We start from the raw sequence: 18,705 nt of genomic DNA, 5'->3' as shown, positions 1-18,705 counted from the left end.
TTTTATGGCTCCAAACTCACCTGTACAGATTCGTGGGCCATCTCACACATAATAATAAAATAATATTAAGAGAGTCATTATGTACCTTAACTTCTTTTAAAAAATGTGATTTAGCAGCTGGAAATGAGGAGAAGCGACCAGCTCTCCACAGACCTGCAGGAATTCACTGTTGGCCACGGTTCGGGAACCATGCGTTAATCATATCCTGACTGACGAGTATGTACGTTGTGGTCGCAGTTGTAACAGTAACCGCTGGATCCTGACCTCTATCACGTGACAGGGAATTAACCTTTTTAATCCTGCCCCATGTCAGATGACTGGAGTCAGAAAATAAGGGCTCGTCTCTTATCAGCTCTTCCACATCTCGCACTTGTATTACTGCAGCATGTGGAAAACATCTGAGGTAGAATTCTCTCTCCATTAAAGTCAGTGACAACTCCCATTAACTTCAGTGGGGCCAGGATTTCACCCTGGATGTAAAAAAAGAGAGAAGAGCTACTTTGAAAGGTGGAAAGTGGCTTATACAGGATACAGTATATTGAGGGGATATCATTCAGTGGGGCAGGTGGTCATTATGAGAACTCTTGCCTTAAGGTGATCTTTAAATTACAAGCCATCAACACTATAGAAATAAAATAAGGCTAAATGGCAATTATCCTATAATTAGATGGACGGGAACCTTAGTTATCCAGTCACAGTACCCACAGTGGTACTGCCTGTTTGCATTTCAATTACATTATATGATCTATGGGACCAAAAGGTACAAAACCTATCCCCAAAGGTGTCCTCTAGACTGCTTTCATGCTTCCTCCCATTAATGGCTCTCTGCTGCGGAAGCAGAAGACAAAGACTGAACAGCATATTTTCTTGCTTGAGCATTGATATCAGTAGTGTCAGCTGGCAGCAAACAGTGTTGTAGTCTGTGGTAGAAAAGAATTGCTTTCAGGAAAACAAGGGGCTTTGATTATCATTACTAATCAAGGCCCAAATCCATAGAAGACTTCAGCACATGCTTAACGCTAAGTAAGTGTGACTGATTTCAATGCGATTTTAGCACATACTTAAAATGAAGCCCATGTTTGAATGCTTTCTTGAATATGAATGGATATTAGACACTTGTGCTTTCCTGAATTGGGTCCCAAATGAATTTCTAAATTAAAAAACATGGTTGTCTTGGTCTTATATTGGCATTGTTTGTGTTTTCTAAACTGCTTCTTTCCTCTTTTGACAGATATTTTATAGCTGTGGAAGATAACAAAATTATTCCATTAAACGTGCCAGATCGGTAAGAGGTGGTGGTGGTGGTTGTTGTTTTGTTTTTAAATCAGTAACTTCTAACAAATATTATTAGAGACACAAAACAGCAAAATCTTTAATTCTGGCTCCTGTGTTTTTATGTCATTTAGGAAACCTGGTTCCAAAAGTCCCCCTTACATAAGGTAACTGGATCTCCTCCCCCCCCTCCCATTCCCCACGTATCATTCTGATCGATGGGTGTTATTTCTTTCTTTCTCTCTTTAGCTGTCTTAGTAGAGTTACAATGATACACTTTATATTTTTGAAGTATTGCAGGTGATGCACCCCCTGCAAGCTGTGTATTTAGCCAAGTCATGAACATGGCAGCATTTCTAGGTAGGAACCGCATGGGGAATTTTTTTTTTTTTTTTTTGGTCTCTCTTAATTCACTTTAACAAGTCATTGGAACATGAGTAAAATCCAGTAGATGTTGCTGTTAAAGCTGATTATTTGAAACCTTTTAAAGAGGTGCTGCTAGTATGAAGCTAGTATTATTTTGTAACTATTTGTAAAAAGACAGAACAAAGCTGGATATGTTTGATCTTCATACTTTCCATTTTATTCTCTTCTTTTATCATCACACCTTAGCCTTAAGTCTGTATGACTGTGTTTTCGATGCATGGAATAATATTTTTTGTTTATTGCTACTATAAAATCCTGCATGGAAACATTGTGTAATCGGTCATTGCATTTGACAAAATGTTATTTCTGAGGGTTTTTTTTAAAAAATTCCATTAGTAAAAATATGGAAGTTCACAGCTTGCTTCTGACAGGGTGAAGCTTCTAACCAACGTAGTTGGGAGGAATACTTGATGGTTATAATGCTTGAAAAAATGTTTCATTGTTTTTGTCAATAAAACTTTTTGTTATGCCTGAGATACCGTAAGTATTTTCTCCTGAAGCTACGTCGACAAATGAATCAAAATGATAATACTGAGTTAGTGCTCCACTGTTGTTACTGAGTCTGTCTTTGCCAACGTGGCTGTGTATATTATGGAAGCACCACTCAGAGTTCCGTAGTCGAGCTGAGCTGAGTTTTGCACTTAAAGCAGGGAACCATTTGTTAAATATAAAAAGTACAACAAATCTTCCCCCAAACCCAGGAAAATCAGAGTTCAGGTGACACTTAAAAGATGTTAAGGATGGAAAGGTATAGTTAGGGCATCAAACAGCCTTAACTCTGCCCTGGAGTGACATTGTAAAAGTGGTGATAGGTGGAATCTAATGACTTTAAAAATAAGTTTAACCACAAACACTATAATGCCTTAATCATCATCATATGGTTATTTCATTGTATCATTCCAAGGCAGAGTTAAGGCTTGGGGGTAAATTGCAACACCCAGCTCTACCACGAGCCTGCTGTGTGTCCTTGGGCAAGTCACTTCACCTCCCTGTGCCACAGTAATGATACTCACCTCCTTTATTAAGAGAAATACTGATGAAAAGCGCTATATAACAGCTAAGTAGTATTATTACTAATGTACTGTACCCTGCATTACTAATACGTGTATTAAGATGGAGTGAAAGTTGAAAGTAGTAGGGGAATATCAACATCTATACACACTGATATTTATGGATATATATTGGACCAGAACCTCAGCTAGTATAAATCAGTCTGCCTCCACTGACTTGATGGAACTGCACTAGTTTACACTATCTGTGGTCCTTGGTCATAACCTGTGTACGTGCCTGACACACACAGAGAAAGCTAAATACAATTCTATACATGCAATTGCAGTCTCTGCCCTCAAAGCCAAATATAACAATATGTATGTAGGAAACTTCTTGTCAGATTCCAGTGTGTTTGACATGAGTAAATACACATCTCCCTGTTGAGGTACTGAAATTTAAAGCCCCACTCCTACAATCAGATCTGTAGACTTTGCACCCACACAAAACCCCATTAAAGTCCACGGGTTTCTGTGTGGGTGCAGGAGTCTGCCTGCGTGCAGCCGATTTCATGATTTGATCTTATGTGTATGAGAATGAGTGAAAGTTATTTATGCAGTTGTAATGAAAGATCGAACGAACAAGGTGTTGAGGCTAAAACCTGCTACATGTCGTCAGCATTTTCTCTTTGAACCTCACCCAGTATTGCAATGAAAACTATAGCTATGCAACCCCAAGGCTGGAAACCACCAACAACAAATGTATTATGATGTCTATGGGCATTACCCTATCGGGATAAAGCAGAGCTCGTTTGAGCAGGCTGAATGTCTGTTACATTGGATGCTTATGAGGGCTACTTCCAGCTTGTACCATTATTGACCTTAACCACACTGAAACTGAAAGTTCATTCTTTGAAAAGGCTGTTTTTTCAGTTAAAAATGTTGACCAGCTCTGTTACTGGTCACTTCAGAGATGGATGCAAGGATAAAAAGCTACACAACATTAGCAGCAGACTATTCCCCCTGAAACATATTGCCTTTGTCAGGCTGTGTCAGATGTCCACTTCAGCCACTGTTCAGGTGCTCAGATTACCTAGCCTTCAGCCTTGTTCCCTTCAACACCCCTCCACCCCCCATCCATGCAGTAATATCCCCCATAAAATATACTGCCTATCATGTCCTATTGCACCATTATTGCCAGAATTTTAGGGTAGGAGGGCCCTTCGTTCATTCTTGAGGGGAAATTAATGTAATGTTCAATTTTTTTTTAATCTGCCTGAGTAAAACATGGAGGATCTTGGGATACTCATTTCAATACATTCATGGAGTCCAGTCCCGGGAATTTTGCCGTTGACTTCAAATCCAGCACTATCTATAGTAATGTCATTACAGACTGACAGAATCGGCTGGAATATGTACATATAGGGCTTAGATTTTCTAAAGTGACTAGTGATTGTGGGCAACTTTTTGGGTGTTCTATTTGAGACATCTCAAAGGGGCCTGATTTTCAGCGGCTGAGTGCTCAACACTTTGATCCACAAAATGAGTTATATTTTCCAGCCTTCTTATAGCCCTATCTGAGCATTCCACGAGACAGCTATGCATGTTTGGTTCTAGAGGTGGGCAGGAAATGGTTTTCTCATGCTGTAAGCACTTCTGAGATATTGGGGGTGGGGGGGTGGGGGGAAATCTGCCCTGAATTGGGATGAAAAATCAAAATCTTGGTTTGGGTCAATTGAAACCATTTTGTTTCCATAATTTCATTGCGATTTCAACTATTTTTTAATTTTTACTACAAATATAATTATCTTACATTTCAAAGTGAAAAGTCAAAACAAAACTGGAATTTCTCATTTAAAATTTTGCAAACAAAATATTTCAAAAATTTGAAAACTTTTTTCAGTTTTGTTTTTCGTTGAAAAATCATCAAAACCAAGCCTTTCCTGCAAACTGTTTTGGTTTGGATGAATCAGCATTTTCTATTGAAAAAAGATTAAGAAGAAAATTCCTGACCAGCTCTACTTAGTTTTGAAGCTTATAGTTAATTACCAAAATAGTTTCCCTCTTTCAGATCACATCTAGCTCTTAATGCTAATCCTTTATCATCTATATCTCCCCTCCCCACTCTCTCCCATGATTCTAAGAAATAATTAATGAGATTGGGATTTACTAGTTTTAGCTCAGAGACACTACAAGGTTCAGTGCTGCTTTATGATCTTTCATCTGGGGTAGTACCATCTGGTACATGCAAAAATAATTAACATCAGTGCTCAGCAAAGGATACCATCAATGTGCATCTCTCCATTTTGATATGGAGAAGGAACATTTTTTGTTGTTGAGAACATTGCTGTTTTTCTCTTGGTCCCTTGCTGCCTTATTTTTGAATACTCTTAATCACTGATAAAAACATCAATTGCCGACATTTTCAAAAGTGACTAGTGATTTTGGGATTACTCACATTTTTGGGTATCTAGTTTGAGACGTGTTTTCAGAAAGTTCTGAGGGCCCATCTTTGAAAATCTGGCACCTTTAAGATGTCTCAACTGTCATCCAAAAACTGAGATACCCAAAATCACTAGTCACTTTTGAAAATGTCGGCCCAGTAGATCTTGTTAGTTTGTACCACGTAGTTGGATAGTGCCCTGTCATAACTATAAAGGGAAGGGTAACAGCTGTCCTGTGTACAGTACTATAAAATCCCTCCTGGCCAGAGACTCCAAAATCCTTTTCCCTGTAAAGGGTTAAGAAGCTCAGGTAACCTGGCTGGCATCTGACCCAAAGGACCAATAAGGGGACAAGATACTTTCAAATCTTGGTAGTGGGAAGGCTTTTGTTTGTGCTCTTTGTTTTGGGAAATTGTTCGCTCTTGGGACTGAGGGGGACCAGACATCAATCCAGGTTCTCCAAATCTTTCTGAACAAGTCTCTCATATTTCATACTTGTAAGTAAACAGCCAGGCAAGGCGTGTTAGTTTATCTTTGTTTTCTCAACTTGTAAATGTACCTTTTACTAGAGTGTTTATCTCTGTTTGCTGTACTTTGAACCTAAGGCTAGAGGGGGGTCCTCTGAGCTCTTTAAGTTTGATTACCCTGTAAAGTTATTTTTCCATCCTGATTTTACAGAGAGGATTTTTACCTTTTTCTTTAATTAAAAGCCTTCTTTTTAAGAACCTGATTGATTTTTCCTTGTTTTTAGATCCAAGGGGGTTGGATCTTGATCCACCAGGAGTTGGTGGGAGAAAGAAGGGGGGATGGTTAATTTCTCCTTGTTTTAAGATCCAAGGGGTTTGGATCTGTATTCACCAGGGAATTGGTGAAAGTCTCTCACGGCTACCCAGGGAAGGGAATTAGCTTTGGGATGGTGGCAGCAAACCAGACCTAAGCTGGTAGTTAAGCTTAGAAGTCTTCATGCAGGCCCCCACATTTGTACCCTAAAGTTCAAAGTGGGGAAGCAGCCTTGACATGCCCAATTTGTCTTCCATTGAAATCAGTGGCAAAATCCTAAGAACAGGATCAATGTGTGTATTGAAATTAACATTTTAAGATTCTTTATCTCTTAAACAGATTGATTCAAAACATAATTGAACATTTACATTCACATCACTTGTGAATGAGCTAGGATTCTCCCTCTCCCATATACTCTGACAATAATGAAGCACCAGCACGGAAAGGCAGTTCATTTCACCATATTACTGCCTTGGGGTGCATTGTGAAGATGAAGATTGTGTAATTTAAGCACCTATATAATGGCTGATGTAGTCCTCCAAAATAGACTGTCACGTTATGTTGGAGTTACAAAACAGAAAGTGTAAATAATTAAGATGAAAAAGTCATGCCTATGCGTTGACTGGAGGGCTGCTGATGTTGGCATTTTGTCCAGGGTGAAACTCATTAGAGCCCACTTTAAAGAAAACATTTTCTCTGCATCAAGTCAAACAGATATAATGGAACCCTTTTAGGATAATACCTGGTAAATGTAATGCTTGGGCAACATGCTGAACTGAAATCCATGGAAACTTTCATTTTATGCCTGATCCTGATCCCACTGAAGTCCATAACAAAACTCTTACTGATTTCAATGGCTTAGGACCAAATCCTGTATGCACGGACCAGGTCCAGTATGAACATCAGCAATGCCATCATCCCAACACTGCCCTACTCCTATGTCTCAGGCATGATCTGTAGGGGTGAGAGTGGAGCTTGTGCTGAACAGAAGTGAACAAATCATTCATTTTTCGGTTCAGCGGCTGAACTGAAAAATTGGTTCATTTTGAACCTTAACTTAATGTTTTTAGTTTTTCTCATCAAAATGAAAAAAATAAAAAAATTTTTTAGGGTCAATGAAATCAACATTTTTCTAAAAATTTTCCTCTCTCCCCCCGCCCCCCCAAAAACAAAACAAAACCAAATTCTTCATTTAAAAAAAAAATGTAGCTGGAACTATTTGCCAGTTTGGACTGAATTCATTAATAGATTCAGTAGCCCAGTTCTCATTCTGGATGTCTGCTTGATTCTTGGTCTCTCTACAGAGGCTGCTAGCAAAATTCCACCTGTAAAATGGACAGTGCTCCAGGAGAGCTGGACTGAGATCAGCAGTTCATTTTTACATGACTGTCCACCAAGTGGTTATTATTTTGTGTCCCTACTGATGTGGTTTAGTTTTCAACCTGTGACCTAGAGGTGCAGGACTCTATCTCCTGTCATCTGTCTTATATCAAAAAATCTGACCTATTATTTAAAAAAAAAAATACTAATGCTGAATGAATATATTTTAATGTACCGAACTAAATCAATGGAACCTACTTAGGAGAGAAATTCACCTTAGCACAGAGAGCATGAACAAGGTCTTATGCACCACATAAAACCTTAAAATAGGGCTTAAGAGGGACTATAAGGCAGATCCTGGGCCCTTTGTGCTGAGGTGAATTTCATTCTTGATGGATATCTGTTAAAACAGAAGATCTAGTCAAACCATGCAGTCGTACAACAGTGATAGGCAACCTATGGCACGAGTTGATTTTCAGTGGCACTCGCACTGCCTGGGTCCTGGCCACCGGTCCGGGAGGCTCTGATTTTAATTTAATTTTAAATGAAGCTTCTTAAACATTTTAAAAATCTTATTTACTTTACATACAACAATAGTTTAGTTATATATTATAGACCAGGGATTGGCAACCTTTGGCACGCAGCTCACCAGGGTAAGCACCCTGGCGGGCCAGGCCGGTTTGTTTGCCTGCCGCATCCGCAGGTTCGGCCGATCGCGGCTCCCACTGGCCGCGGTTCGCCGCTCCAGGCCAATGGGGGCTGTGGGAAGTGGCGGCCAGCACATCCCTCGGCCCGTGCCGCTTCCCGCAGCCCCCATTGGCCCAGAGTGGCGATCCGCGGCCAGTGGGAGCTGCGATCGGCCGAACCTGCGGACGCGGCAGGTACACAAACTGGCCTAGCCCGCCAAGATGCTTACTCTGGCGAGGCGGGTGCCAAAGGTTGCCGATCCCTGTTATAGACTTAGAGAGAGAGACCTTCTAAAAAAACATTAAAATGTATTACTGGCACGTGAAACCTTAAATTAGAGTGAATAAATGAAGACTCGGCACACCGCTTCTGAAAGGTTGCCGACCCCTGTTGTACAACAAGGTTGTATGTGCAGGAGGCTGAAGAACATTAAAGTGGATTTTCAAAAGAAACATAAGGGAAATGTTGTGTCCCACTCCCATTGGATTTCATTTGAATTTAGGCACCTCAGTCCCTTAGACTCCCATAATTCCTATTTGGGTTTGTCTAGATGTGTTAATTCTTCTTCCCCATGCCTTGCTGCCAGTCACCATTCCTAGTCCAGGAAGGAGATTCTGTGACTTCTTAAAGCTATCATGTCTCCTTTAGCTCCTTTCCCATTAGGAAACTGACTTCTCGCTTACAAGTGGCAGTTCCCTGCCTCGGTCTGCCTGGTGCTGATCTGGTTAGGAGTGTGCTGAGAATGACATTGATGATCTTGAGTCCTGTACGAAATGCAGCATTAGCTACCTAAAATGCCTTGTGCTATGGGCAAGGAGCATGGAAGACTTAGTCCATTTCCCAGCGGACAGGTTCCCACCTACTTGTCCTTGTTTTTCCCCTTGCTAGCAGTCTTAGTAGACAATTCTGCAAAGTGACCTGTACTCTCACCTCTAGAGGCTGATCCTTCTAGATCAGAATTGTGATAAGTTGGTAGGGCAGTGAGAAGAAGCTTTCTGTGCTGTCCCTGTTGTGTGCCCCACATTTGCAAGGACGCTTTTCAAATGTTCGTTTTATAAAACAATGTGAAGGGAGAGGGCCTGATCCAAGCTTCCGATCAGGTCCCTGCCGTGTGGTTCTGGAGGAGGTTGTATCATCAAATCGAACTCATCACAAATGTAGCTAATGGAATAAAAATTCACGCAAATCCTATTATCACCAGTGGTGTACATAATGTCCAAACTGTGTCAAATGCTTTACAGACCAATAATAAAGACACAGTCCTTGTCCAGTACAGTTTCTGTCTAGGTTTTAGACAAGATGCAATAAGTGACAGCAATAAATAATGGGGCATGGAGGGAAAAGAAGGAATTACCTAAGTTACTTACTGTGCTATTGCATCTTCTGCAATTAAATGCAAGGTGGAATGTTCAAAAGCACTTAGCACTGGCCTACCTCTGCTCCCATGGCATCTCATGCGAGTTTTACCAGGAGCAGGGTTAAGTGCTTTTAGAAATCCCACCCACTAGATTTGTGCTGTGTGGGTTTTTAACTGTGCGTCTGGCATTTTGTTTCCTTTTTCAGCACTTGTCGTTGCCGTTCTCCGCTTTATACAGCTGAAGCCAAAGGTGCTAAACCCCTGGCTGAATGTCATCGGACTGATTGCATTATGCTTGACCTCGTTTGGAATGACCTTACTTGGCAACTTTCAGGTACCCCACTCCCACTTCCCCCTCCCTCTAGCTTATTGGTAACTAACATGTCATTCTTTTCTGGATTTCCATGGGCATGTCATGAGAGTTGCATCCATTATCTATCAGCCCTACCTGCTGTGAGAAACAGATCTCTCTGCTCCTGGAGCTGCCCATGGCAGGAGTACAGCTGTTAGCATGGCTGTCCACGCTTTCGGCCTCCTCATACCCTCCTGCCCACTACCTGGGCCTGCTACTGCCTCTTAAATTGCTTCCCTGGTGGCAAAGGGAAGGTGGCAACTGCCATTAGTAGCACTGATGATTGATTATTCCTAATAACATTTAAAATTTGAATCTGTGACACCTGGTGTTCCATCTCCTGGCACCCAACAGCAGCTGGGAGCACGCCTTACCCCTGGGCAGGCACTGGGCTTGACAGACAAGTGCCTAGACGTGGGGACTACACTGGAGGGTGGCCAGCCCTGGGAGCTTGCACACACTTCTATGTTAACAGCAGGCAGGGCTGCCAACACAGGGCCTTGTCAACTGTCTGAAATGGGCCATCTTGATTATCACTACAAAAGTTTTTTTTCTCCTGCTGATAATAGCTCATCTTAATTAATTAGCCTCTTAGAGTTGGTGTGGCAACTTCCACCTTTTCATGTTCTCTGTATGAATATATATCTCCTCACTATATGTTCCATTCTATGCATCTGATGAAGTGGGCTGTAGCCCACGAAAGCTTATGCTCAAATAAATGTGTTAGTCTCTAAGGTGCCACAAGTACTCCTGTTCTTTTTGCGGATACAAACTAACACCGCTGCTACTCTGAAACCTATGATTAGAATGTATGTCGGTGTTTTACCTCCTGCCTATCCTTAGACTGGCCACAAGAGGGACTTTATATATAAACACTGAAGAGATTTCCTGCAGTGAGTCATTGCCCGGACTGTAGTTCTTTCAATTCTGAGTCTGTTCTGCCTGTGTTATTGTTACAAACAGGCTGTCAGCTGTCATTTTGAGACACCACAAGCTTGCTCTAGAGTGGGAATGTGTCCACTGTACTCATATGTCTGCTTGTCTCTTAAGTAAACATGAAATCTTAGGGGGAAGTTTTCAAAAGTATTTAAAGTCAATGGAGGTTGTGTTCCTAAATCCTCTTTGAAAATCTCCCCCTATGGGATTGCTAGCAATGTAGCTCTGACTGGTAACTGTTGCTCAAGTATGAGAAATGCTGGGCCAAATTCTCTGCAGGCACAGCTCTATAGAAGTCAGTGGTATCATGACAGCAGAGAATTTGGCCCATTAGTTTTATTGAAGTGGAAGAATATGTCGGTTTTCTTAAAAAAAAAAAAATTGAAACAAGCTCAGTGTGTGACCAGTTGGCAGTAATCATGTGTTGGCTTGTAACATGTTCCAGTCTGACTTTTTATTAAGGATGAGCCAATCAGATACTTTAGGCCAGATTCTCAGCTGGTGTTCACCAGTTCGATGTAGCTTCATTGACATCACCGCCCAATTCTCCTGTGTCTAGCAGCTTGCGGCCTTGGTTTTGCCTGTGAACCCCCAAGTTGTAAGAGGTAGCCCGATGCTTGTCCAGCTGTGTGAAGGGGAAGCTGCGAGAGGTGGGCTGGCTTTAGGAAACCAAATCTCAAAGGTCTCCTTCCTTCTTTCCAGTATTTTCCTCTCTAGCGAAGGCTGGTTCTTTAGAGCTGTTACAGTAAATCACTGTAGGCTATATATTCTGGTTTAATAAAGCCACACCTTGCTGGTTAACAGCGCCCTTCTTTGGTCTTGTGCCAAACCACTACCAAGGCGTGTCAATGTTACACCATAGTACATGCCCTTGCTTCCTTATTGCTTAGTGGGAACACCACAACATGGTTTGCATTAGTGTGACGTTGTGCAGACTATATGGTTTTATAAAAATATAAGTGAATATAATGTAATTGGGATATGCTTCATGCAAAAGGTCTCTTGTAAGGTATCATTACAAAGCTCATAATTTACTGAGCGTGATCATCCTATTTGTAGAAATGTACCACTCTTGTATCTAAAACTAGAAATATAAAACATAACTCTGAGGGCCTATTGTAATTATGTAAAGTGTGGGCCATTAAGGATGGTTTGGAATCTTAATGACTCCCATTGTCTGCAGATGGCTGTATTTACCTGTGAGTCTTCCTGTATATGTGTGTGCTGGCAAGTGAGTAATGAAGTCTTGCAGTGACATGTGATCATGTCACCTGAACTGGAATCCATCTTTAACCTGGTGCTTTTCCAGTGAGGGGGGGGGGGGTGGAAACCCAGAGGGACAAAGGGTTCCCGCCTTATGCAAAAGATATATAGAGGGGTGGAAGAGAACACAAAGGAGCAGAGATAGTTTTTGCACATCGGGTGGCAGCTCCCAAGGGGGTTTCTGTGATCCAACCCGTCACAGTGGCGTAGTCAGCAGGATCTGTGCACAGCTGATTGCTTTGAGATACTGGTAGTGATTTTAAGTGAGTTTTAAGTGTGGTGGCTGGAGAACAGACAAAGTGGTTACTGGTTTGTTATTTTCTGTTTGCTTATTTCGGGAAAGGGAAGTAAGGACAGAAAAGGAAGCAAAATAAGTAAGAATGAAGATCAAAAGAAGCTAAAACTACACAAGTTGCAGATTGCCCAGAAAGACTGAACAGTGGACACTGGGAATGTCTCTGTTAACTAAGAAGCCCCTGAGCTGAGTGCATCTCAGTTTCAGTGAACTGCAGATGGGTGTGGCCCAACCTCTGTCTGTGCTGAAGCTGACTGGAGTGTCTAACCTAGCAAGACAGGAGGGGACGGATGCCTGTTCTGGCAGGAGGGGGTTCTCTGTGGTATCCCAGCTTGTTGAGTGATGGTCTCGAGGGAAGACAAATGGAAATTGATGTACAATTTGCCCGGGAAAAGGCTGCCCACCAACCTGGACTTAAGAAACAAAGCAATTAAGATCCAGAAGCATGACCTGGCTGTAATGGAGTGGAAGAGGTGCACAGAGACATGTATCCTGGAGCTGGAAGTTGGGGTCCTGGTGACTGCTGCGGTGGGAACAAACCCCAAGGACTCTAGCTGGAAGCAAACCCAACCTGAGTGAAAGAGGGGGGATTTTGCTGGCCAGCGAAAGGTCTCTCATAGCTTGGAGCTGTGAGCCTACAGCTGGATCAGGGTCTCTTTCCCTTTTGGGGGACACAGGAGTGTCTGCCCCATAAGGGAGCCCAAAAACGAATTTTAGGTATACTGCCTCCGCCATGGTCAATGTCCAAGTCTCTGGCAGTAAGTTCAGGAGGAGGGTGTGACGTTGTGCAGTCTATATGGTTTTATAAAAATATAAGTGAATATAATGTAACTGGGATATGCTTCATTCAAAAGGTCTCTTGTAAGGTATCATTACAAAGCTCATAATCCACTGAGTGTGATCATCCTGTTTGTAGAAATGCACCACTCTTGTATCTAAAACTAGAAATATAAAACATAACTCTGAGGGCCTATTGTAATTATGTAAAGTGTGGGCCATTAAGGATGGTTTGGAATCTTAATGACTCTCATTGTCTGCAGATGGCTGTATTTACCTGTGAGTCTTCCTGTATATGTGTGTGCTGGCAAGTGAGTAATGAAGTCTTGCAGTGACATGTGATCATGTCACCTGAACTGGAATCCATCTTTAACCTGGTGCTTTTCCAGTGAGGGCGGGTGGAAACCCAGAGGGACAAAGGGTTCCCGCCTTATGCAAAAGATATATAGAGGGGTGGAAGAGAACACAAAGGAGCAGAGGTAGTTTTTGCACATCGGGTGGCAGCTCCCAAGAGGGTTTCCGTCACAGTTAGTGTCTCTGGACAAGATCTGTTCTCTGGGGGATGTTGAGAGAGAGCTTAACGCACTAAAAGCTACCACAGCAAAGGTAACGTGGTCCCTTGTTGGCTCACACCATCTATCTGTTTTCTATTTCCACCCATTACCATAGTATCTGTATGCCTTCCACATGATAGCAGTAGCCAGATCCTTAGTGGACTGCATAGAATCTCTGGCTCTTCTCCCTTTTGGGGGGTAAACACTTTTCTGGGGGTAGGCTTTTTATTATTTTAGATTTTATTAATTCCCCTCCTCCTTTTGTTTGTTTGTTTGTTTGTTTGTTTTGGTTGCTTAGTGTGTGTTGAGTAAAAGAGGGGTCAGTGTTAAGATTGTCATTATTATGGTGGAAAGGATTTCTCAAAGAGGAAGGTTTCACAGCTTTTCCTAGAGGTGGTCAGAATCAGGAATTGCCTGGCCGTCTCTGGAGGATTGTTCCATAGCCAGATCCATTTGACGGAGAGTGACTTGTCTCTCCCATGCTTCATCCTGGGCTTTATGATCTGGGTTGTCCCAGAGAAGCTCAGAGATGACGGTGGTTCACAGATGGAAATTCGGTCTCTAATGTAACTCTGGGGCTTGATCCATTAATTGCTTTGGAAATTAGGACCAAAGCCTTAAGCTGGCATGGGAAGCTGACTGGAGCCAGTGGAGGGACTTGAGCAGAGGGCTGATGTGCTCACAGTGGCTTGAGCCATGGAGAAGTTGGGCAGTTACATCCTGAACCAGCTGGAGCCTGGGCATTGTCTTCCCATCCAGCTCCAGGTCCAGTGAGTTACAGTGATCCAGGCTGGAGAGAACAAATGCATGGATCCCTGTGGCCAGGTCTCTGTCTGGCAGGAAGGGATGAGGTTTCCTTGCAAGCTGGAGGTGAAAACAGGCATTTCTAGAAACTGAGGCTACCTGGTAATCCAGGCTTATGGAGGAGTCAAACAGGACAATGGGGACTGTGTACCTTCAGTGGAAGGTGGAGACAATGTCTAGGCCAGCTCTTCTAAGCATTTCCCCTTTCAAACCGCTATCACTTCAGCTTGAGACAGGCGGTCTTCATCCAAGAGCTAATTTCTTGTTGATTTTTCTGACATTTTAGTAATGGCGGGGTTGTGTCAGCTGAGAATGAATATAGATATAGATAGAGGGAGGGAGGGGAGGAGGCTGTGCAGCCATGCAAAGGGACGTGTGTACTATGGAAATGGTCCCACATAATGTAGAAGGCAGTGCTGAGGGCAGGTAAGAGAGGTCTGAGGCCAGGCCATGGATTCACCATTGCACATGGATCTTGTACCACGTGCAACCAGTGCAGAGGGGCTGTTGCTGCTATTCCAGGTCATAGGCTGGTGTAACGACTCTCAGACTTTGAGGCCAGAAGGGACCATCATGATCATGTAGTCAGGCCTCCTGCACATCGCAGGCCACAGAACCTCACCCTCCCACGCCTGTAGTAGACCCCTAGCCTCTGGTTGAGTTACTGAAGTCCTCACATCATGATTTAAAGACTTCAAGTTACAGAGAATCCACCATTTATCATAGTTTAAACCTGCAAGTGACCCGTGCCCCACGCTGCAGAGGAAGGTGAAATCCTTCCATGGTCTCTGCCAATCTGACCTAGAGGGAAATTACTTCGCGATCCCAAATATGGCGATCAGTTAGACCCTGAGCACATGGGCAAGACCCACCAGCCAGACACCTGGGAAAGAATTCTCTGTAGTAACTCAAAGCCCTCCGCATCGCGTGTCCCATCTCCGGCCATTGGAAATATTTGTTACTAGCAGTTGCCATTGTAGGCAGTCTCATCATACCATCCCCTCTATACACTTAGCAAGCTCAGTCTTGAAACCAGTTAGGTTATTTTGCCCCTCGTCTTCCCTTGGAAGGCCATTCCAAAACTTCATTCCTTCATCTAATTTCAAGTCTAAACTCGTTGCTGGCTGAGTGGCAGCCCCACTCCCTGCCCCTGGGCTAGGGGTGGATGGATGGCTTTCAGCTCCCTGCACTCCACCTACATAGAGCCCTGTAATACTCAGGCGTTTTGTGAGTGGAGTGAATTTCACTAGCTGTGTCAAGGTCAAGCTGGAAAACTGAAAGACAAGACCAAGTGAATCTATTATTTATACCTGCTTCCAAAGTGTGCAAGGTGCTTAAACAAAGGGTCTGCCCCTGCCTTTTTGAACAAAAGCCACAATGCTGTATGTATCATTTGCCCTCAGAGTCTGAATCAGACAGGGCCATGGTCCCAAATCACTCCCGGTGAGCCTCCATTGACTTCACTGACAAAGGGTGCATTTGACTTGCTCTGATCATGGTGAAGTAGCAGCAGACACTCCCAACAAGGTTGCTTTTTTCTAGGTAAATTCTTATTTATAGATAAAATCTGAGATTTTCAAAGCTTCCCAGACAAATTGGACACACCTCTCCTTTTGATTGGAATGGGAATTGTGTGTCCAAATCCCTTAGGTGGCTTTGAGAATCTCACCCAAAAAGCTTCCCTTTGTCAGAGTCCAAGCCAGGCTTGTGATGCCCTTGTCTTGCTTGTTACTTCCCAGGTGACGGCCTCCCCTAAATTAAGTCACTGTGACTGGATAGCTAGTATGTAACTACAGTCCCAGTCCTGCAAGCTCAGACCAAGAGGATGCCTGTGTCCTAATGGAACTCCTTTGAAGTCAGTGGGGCTCCACCTGCACGGAGCTCATTCATTGCAGGACTATGAGCGTCAGTGTTCATGTCCACTGACCAAGGCCCAAAGAATTGTCCCAGCATGCACTGGCCACGGTGGAGAACCAGCAAAGGATTTTCTGCAGGAAAAATCCCTTGATGGTTTTTTCCGGCGGCCTTGCCAGAGAGCTGGCGGGGATGTTTGCAGGACATCACTTGGTCCACTGCTCTTTGGTCTGGGAGGAAATTCTGCTTGCAGCAGCAGCTAGGTTATAAACAGCTGGACCTCCCATATGCCTATGTTGTTTTATGTTGCAACTGGGGTAGGAAAGCAGCATTGGCTGTGTATTTTGCAACAGATGATTCTTCTTTAATATTACACCCCTTCTTCCCGAAAGTAGGATCACACTGAGGAATTGTATAGATGTTTTTTTCTTTGGGATGTATCAAAGCAATCACAAGTTCCTTTTTCTTTGTAGCTCTCCAGCGATGAAGAAATCCATAATGTCGGCACCTCCCTGACGTTCGGTTTTGGGACCCTGGCCTGCTGGATTCAGGCTGCCTTGACACTCAAAATAAACCTAAAGAATGAAGGAAGAAAAGCTGGGATTCCAAGAGTCGTCTTGTCAGCCACTATAACCCTGTGTGTGGTCCTTTGTATCCTTTTGCCTTGCTTGCTGGACCTGCAGGCACCTAGAATAACACGCCTGCTTATCATGGAAGGAGGGGATTTAAAAAGTAATGTACGGTATAAAACTGCTTTCCCCCTTTATAGCACTGTCTGTTCTAGGAGCTCAAAACATTTATGGCCACTAATTAATTTAGCCTCACGTTTACCCCCTGAGGTAGGTTAATATTGTTATCCCTGTTTTGCAGGCGAGGGTGGGATAGCTCAGTGGTTTGAGCATTGGCTTGCTAAACCCAGGGTTGTGAATTCAATCCTCAAGGGGGCCATTTAGGGAACTAGGGTAAAAAATCTGTATGGGGCTTGGTCCTGTTTTGAGCAGGGGGTTGGACTAGGTGACCTCCTGAGGTCCCTCCCAACCCTGCTATTCTATGACACGGAGAGATGGTAACCTGTCCTAGGTCATTTGTACAGGAGCACTATGTGGCAGGAGCAGATTCTAATGGCCTGTTTTGTGATAAATCCAATCCTGAGCATGAAGCTATGTGGGAGGCTGTTCGTTTTTTTAGCTATAAATGTGTGTGATCCTTTCTTCTCAGGGTGCAGGTTAAACAACAATCTTCTAGAAAAGGTAGGCGGATAAGTGGGTCCTGTAACAGAGTCAAAGGTCACATCTACACTGCGTTGAGGGACCCGGTTACAGCGTGGAGGTCCCCCAGTTTAGCCAGGTCTCGGACTGCAGGAAGGAGCTGAATCTTGTTTTAACCATGTTCCAGCCCTGTGAAGTCCAAGTGTTTTAACCATGTTAGGGAAGTTTGTGTTGGAATTGGGTCCCCAGCATGGTAGTTTTAATACCGTAGATAAGACAAAAGAGTAACAGTGGAGTGTGAGGTCAGTGTTTGTTAAATGCCAGCAGCGTGCTCGGCATAGGGTGACCAGACGATATTTAGGCGTTTGTCCCGCGTCCCGACCGATCTTTGGTCGGGACGCAATTTGTCCCAATATTTCGCTCTGCCGGCAGCACTGTTTTTTGTTTGTTTTTGCTCCGCCGGTGGACTCTCCCCTTCCCCCCCACCCATGTGTCTCGATATTTTCTTCCTCTCATCCTCTAGCTCGGCACAGCATGAGATCCAGACAAAGATGCAGTCCCTGTCCCACGGAGTTGAGTCCAAGTAGGCAGACAACGCAAAAAGCCTTAGGAGACTCGGAGGAAGGTTTGATCTCAGACTATGTTGTTTCTTCTTCAGTATAATGGGCAAGTGATGGTCTTTTTACTGGTGTAGGTCAGTGTTTCCAGGCTTCCCCAAAATGGTTGGTTTTGCAGAGGATCTGGAAAGGGTGGTAGGAGAAATAAGTGGGTTTAGTCTTAGCCCAGAATGGGACTGATCCTGTTCTTGTTGAGAGGCAGCATGGTCTGTGGCTAGGGTACTCAACTGGGACCCAAAAGTGGGTTCTGTTCCCAGCTCTGCCACTGAGTGGCTGTTTGGCCTTGAGCAAGTGATTTTACCTCTCTGCAGGGCCGACGAGGGGGGGGGAAGCTGGTACAAATTACCAGGCGGTCCGGAAGGGGGCCCAGGGCCCGACTATGTTGCATATATTTTTGTCTTTCTCGGTAGTATCATTATTTGTCTATTGTTTTCCGAGTATTTCCGACTCTATACGAACATTCGCTTCTGCGCTTTGACAGTATGACACTGCAGTCTCATGATGGGGTGGGGGGGCGAATTTTTTTTTCACCGGGGCCTGAACCCGCTCTCGGCGGCCCTGCCTCTCTGTGCCCTTTTCATCATTGGGATGATACTTCCCCTTCTTTGTCAAATGCTTTGAGATGTACAGGTGAACAGTACAGTGCAAGAGCTAAGCCCAGTTTTAGTGGAAATAGAAGCATGTTCATTATCCACATGAAAGTGTTGCCACATGTAACAGGCTTGCAAATGTCCCTGGTTCGTCCAGTTTCCTGCTGAACTAGATAGTTGACA

The 18,705-nt window shown here is 43.5% G+C and overlaps 1 protein-coding gene across 12 annotated transcripts in view; it reads left to right on the top strand.

Annotated features, from left to right (window-relative positions):
• The window catches only part of TMEM150C (transmembrane protein 150C), a 40,236-nt gene that overhangs the window by 18,834 nt on the left and 2,697 nt on the right, over positions 1–18,705 (top strand). For 8 of the 12 annotated variants that reach the window (XM_005292078.4, XM_005292077.4, XM_065596038.1 and 5 more), the window contains 5 exons: positions 1,232–1,285; positions 1,407–1,439; positions 1,565–1,632; positions 9,479–9,606; positions 16,581–16,758. In XM_005292078.4, the coding sequence (XP_005292135.1) occupies positions 1,232–1,285; positions 1,407–1,439; positions 1,565–1,632; positions 9,479–9,606; positions 16,581–16,758 (461 nt within the window). Of the gene's footprint in view, positions 1–1,231; positions 1,286–1,406; positions 1,440–1,564; positions 1,633–9,478; positions 9,607–16,580; positions 16,840–17,838; positions 17,941–18,705 lie in introns of all 12 variants that reach the window. The other 4 variants (XM_065596040.1, XM_065596039.1, XM_065596037.1 and 1 more) reach the window with 1 other exon arrangement.

The sequence above is a fragment of the Chrysemys picta genome, chromosome 5, assembly GCF_011386835.1.
Source record: "Chrysemys picta bellii isolate R12L10 chromosome 5, ASM1138683v2, whole genome shotgun sequence".
Classification (NCBI taxonomy): domain Eukaryota; kingdom Metazoa; phylum Chordata; order Testudines; family Emydidae; genus Chrysemys; species Chrysemys picta.
Note: the sequence above shows the minus strand (reverse complement) of the source record. Positions and strands in the feature narration are given on the sequence as shown.